This window comes from Galeopterus variegatus, unplaced genomic scaffold (assembly GCF_000696425.1).
Source record: "Galeopterus variegatus unplaced genomic scaffold, G_variegatus-3.0.2 Scaffold4157, whole genome shotgun sequence".
NCBI lineage: Eukaryota > Metazoa > Chordata > Mammalia > Dermoptera > Cynocephalidae > Galeopterus > Galeopterus variegatus.
In genome coordinates, this window is record NW_007730268.1 from 153,973 (window position 1) to 157,932 (window position 3,960).

The window sequence follows — 3,960 nt, forward strand, 5'->3', positions numbered from 1 at the left end:
CCATTTTGGACATACTGGACGTGAGATGCTTGTGGGACGTCCAAACAGCACGGTCTAGTATTTGGGGTGTCTAATGCTCAGGAGAAGTGTCCAGGCTAGAGTGAGAGGCTTAGAAGTGAGTAGACATGGGCCGGCCCGGTGGCGCGCTGGATAGTGCGCCGCTTGGGAAGCGCGGCGGCGCTCCCGTCCGAGGGTTCAGATCCCACATACAGACCGGTTCCCGCTCACTGGCTGAGCGAGGCGCGGGAGTGACGCCGAGGGTTGTGATCCCGTTGCCGGACCCGGTCCGGTGCAGGGGCGACACTGAGGGTGGTGATCCGTTGCCGGACATGGAAAAAGACAAAAAAAAAAAAAAAGAAGAAGTGAGTAGACATGGGCCGGCCCGGTGGCGCGCTGGATAGTGCGCCGCTTGGGAAGCGCGGCGGCGCTCCCGTCCGAGGGTTCAGATCCCACATACAGACCGGTTCCCGCTCACTGGCTGAGCGAGGCGCGGGAGTGACGCCGAGGGTTGTGATCCCGTTGCCGGACCCGGTCCGGTGCAGGGGCGACACTGAGGGTGGTGATCCGTTGCCGGACATGGAAAAAGACAAAAAAAAAAAAAAAAAGAAGAAGTGAGTAGACATAACTCCTCTATAATTTTAGCAAATGAAGTATGTATTTAAATGCCACAAGTCAGGGAGATGGATTTTTCAAAAAAATTTTTTGTATGCTCATATGTCTCATTCAGAAGCCCTAAATGAATTAATCTGGATGTATATATGTGACAGTACCTTTCACCAAAAACTTATGGTGATTTCATACTACATGTGTTCAGTAATGTTCTATATCTGTTAACGTTTTCAAAGCTAAATGAAGATATGGTTGAAAAGAGTCAAGCCCTATATTAATAAAATAAGTCTAACTCTAATTACACTCCAAGCTTGGAAGCCTAAACTGGTGGAGGCAGGGAACAATGAGTCATGCTGGTAGCTCTGGGTGCTGACCGGAATCAGAAAACCTCTAATGCAGGTGCCAACACCCCAAGTAGCTGCACTGAAAACTGGTGAACTAAGTCTCATGTTATTTGAAAATGGTAACTAGATACAAACATATTTAGAAAGATTGATGCCTTCTGCTTTTTCTAGGATGTGAACAAAACTCGCTCCTTGCTTCACCCATTTCTCAAAAGTTTGGATCTACTGACCACAGAAAAAGGAAGTTCCATCAGCAGTTTGCAAAGGAACAATTCAGAAGAGAAATGTATTAAATCCTCCAGGAAATTAAACCCAAATAATCCAATAACAGCATTGCAAAATTAACACTAGACTATGAATTGAATTAATTGCCTCCTACTGTGAGAATTCTTGGCTACCACAGACCAAAACAAATGAAGCCAATCATGTCTACTGCCTTAAGAGAGGCCATGGGCAAGTATGATGTTAAGGCACCATGAGAGTTTACCCACCGCTGTTTTTCACCTTTCTGACTTATTCTGGAGACCTTTGATACCAAGAGAGGTCTTCACTTTTGCCACCTCATACCTCAAATCACGCATGGCAGGTTGGTGAGAGAGGCTAGTGGTGTGCCATTCTTTACACAACAGAGCAATTTTATAACTTTTTGTTAATTCCCTCTAAGAGTCTCTGTCTAGAAGTAGCTGTAGTGTTGGAAATAAGGTCTTTTTCTCCTGAGAATGTTGAAGGAACATGGGAGCAAGTCACGGTTTCTCTGGAACCTAGGCAGTCTAGTGATAAGGCAGGTCTAGATAAGCTTTATCTGGCAATAAAGCAGCTGACTGGTATTGATAAGAATAGGCAATGCTCCCAAGAGACTGTTTTGGCATTTCAGTAAATACAAATTTATTTCTGTAAATTCTCTTTTAATGCCGTGATGTCAGTATGCCTGTGGCAATGTGAGATTATCTAAATAATATGGGCCCTGGGAGCAACAAAATTAGCGCGTGTGAGTGTGAGTTCCCAAGCCTCTGCTAAGGTTCTCAAGGGCTTTGAGGAGAAAGGTAGGATGCGGCATCCTGATGGAAATAACATCCTGGTGATTTATGCAGTTTTGCTAAATAAGACCCACTCTCCTTGGCTGCCTTCAGTTTCTCCTGAAATGGCCAGTCTGTCAAAACGCCTGTGGAATATTTGCTGCTGTGTACGTCCTCCACGTTACAGCTGACATTTACTCCTGAAGCTTTTTGATAAACAAAAAGAATTTCACAAGTTTTGCTAAATAAGACCCACTCTCCTTGGCTGCCTCCAGTTTCTCCTGAAATGGCCAGTCTGTCAAAACGCCTGTGGAATATTTGCTGCTGTGTACATCCTCCACGTTACAGCTGACATTTACTCCTGAAGCTTTTTGATAAACAAAAAGAATTTCACAAAAAAATTAATTCATGACATTTTATTGGGATATTATATGACATAATTCTTTCCCCATTCTTAATTTTGTTTGACATTTTGAAAATACTAGGCCCAGCTCTTTTGTGTGGATTTTAATAAGAAACCATAGCTAGCACGTATTGAATACTTTCTTCCCTTTCCTCAAGGATTGACGCAAACACCAAAAACAAAATACTTTTTGTTTGAGCTCAGAGAAGTAAAGCATTCTGTTTGTTTGGAATCTTAATTACTATCACCCCAAACTCACCTAATTAGAAGCTCTTTCATAATGAGGACAATAATTTTTAAAGTTAATGAATTTGCAAGCACAAACATTGCTGTCTTTCCAGACTGAATTGCCCACATTCCTGACATGCATATTATAGTTACACACTCTCATTAATAGTAGTATTTAAAATGTGTGGGATTGATTTCACTGTTAAAAGAAACTTTCCTTTGCTTTTAAACAGTATAAAAACACCCATGTATTCCCTTCTTGTAGACACCAGATTGCACATATAAACTTCATTTTAGATTTGGACAAAATGGAAATTATTTTCTCGAAACGATTCATTTTACTGATTTTAATCACTTCAAGCTTATTAACATCAAAGATCTTTTGCGCAGATGAATTAATGATGTTCAGTCTTCACAGCAAAGAAAATTACAACAGATATTCTGAGGTAGGTTTTTAAATCCATCTAACATGACAAGCATTAGTATATAATACTTCTCCTGAGTCTAAAGATTTCGTAAAGAATAAGGAGTCAATTAGCTTGTGCTTTGTTTTCTTATCAAACATCAGCCTTCCTATGACTTCCTTTCTACCTAACGATTAAAAGCTGGTAAATTTGTGGTAAATCTTAAACTAAGTAAAATATTTATCCCCGGATGGTGGAATTGCAAGTTATTTTTATTTTCTTCTTTATGTTTTTATATATTTTCCAAATTGGCTGGAATTAGTTTATATTACTCGTTGTACTCAAAGAACAATCAGAATTATTTTAACATCTTCATATGGACAAACTGTCATGATAAAACTAAATCTAATTAAATACTCACTGTATTTTAAATGGTTTGTATAAAGTTGGTATATTCATGGTGTAGTAACCCACAAACAAATTGGTTCTTTACTAAAAAATGTAATTTATATTCTAATAAAAATACAGTTGGTTTCTTGAGAAATGCTTTTAGAGTGGAACCAAGGGGGTAACTGCAACTGTACCCCAAAACCTGGCTAGTATCTCTGTTTTCATGTATCATGTTCCGTGTACCTCTGTGGCCTTTAAAGAGCAGGAAACAACAAAAGAAAAAAGAAACAAAATAAAAAAAAATAAAGAGACATGGAAAGGGAGTGGGAGGCTTCTCTAAAATCAAAATATAAAATATATAAAATATTTCCTGAACAACATGAATCAAAAAATGGAAAGAGAATAACTGCAGTAAAATAAACTTTTGCCTCATTTCAATACTTCACTGTGTTCTTGCTGTTTGAACACATTGTTGTATTCACTATATATATTTTATGAATATTTTATTGCTGTCTTACAATAGTCTAGGGACAGAGAAACTAGATTGCTTGAAGAGGCTTAATACA

General features: G+C 39.2%; 1 protein-coding gene across 1 annotated transcript in view; it reads left to right on the plus strand.

Annotated features, from left to right (window-relative positions):
• Positions 1-2,908: 2,908 nt before the first annotated feature.
• Positions 2,909-3,960, plus strand: part of NPVF (neuropeptide VF precursor) — a 4,064-nt gene continuing 3,012 nt past the window's right edge. Inside the window, exon 1 of the mRNA XM_008586850.1 lies at positions 2,909-3,046. Coding sequence (XP_008585072.1) covers positions 2,909-3,046 — 138 coding nt within the window. The remainder of the gene's footprint in view (positions 3,047-3,960) is intronic.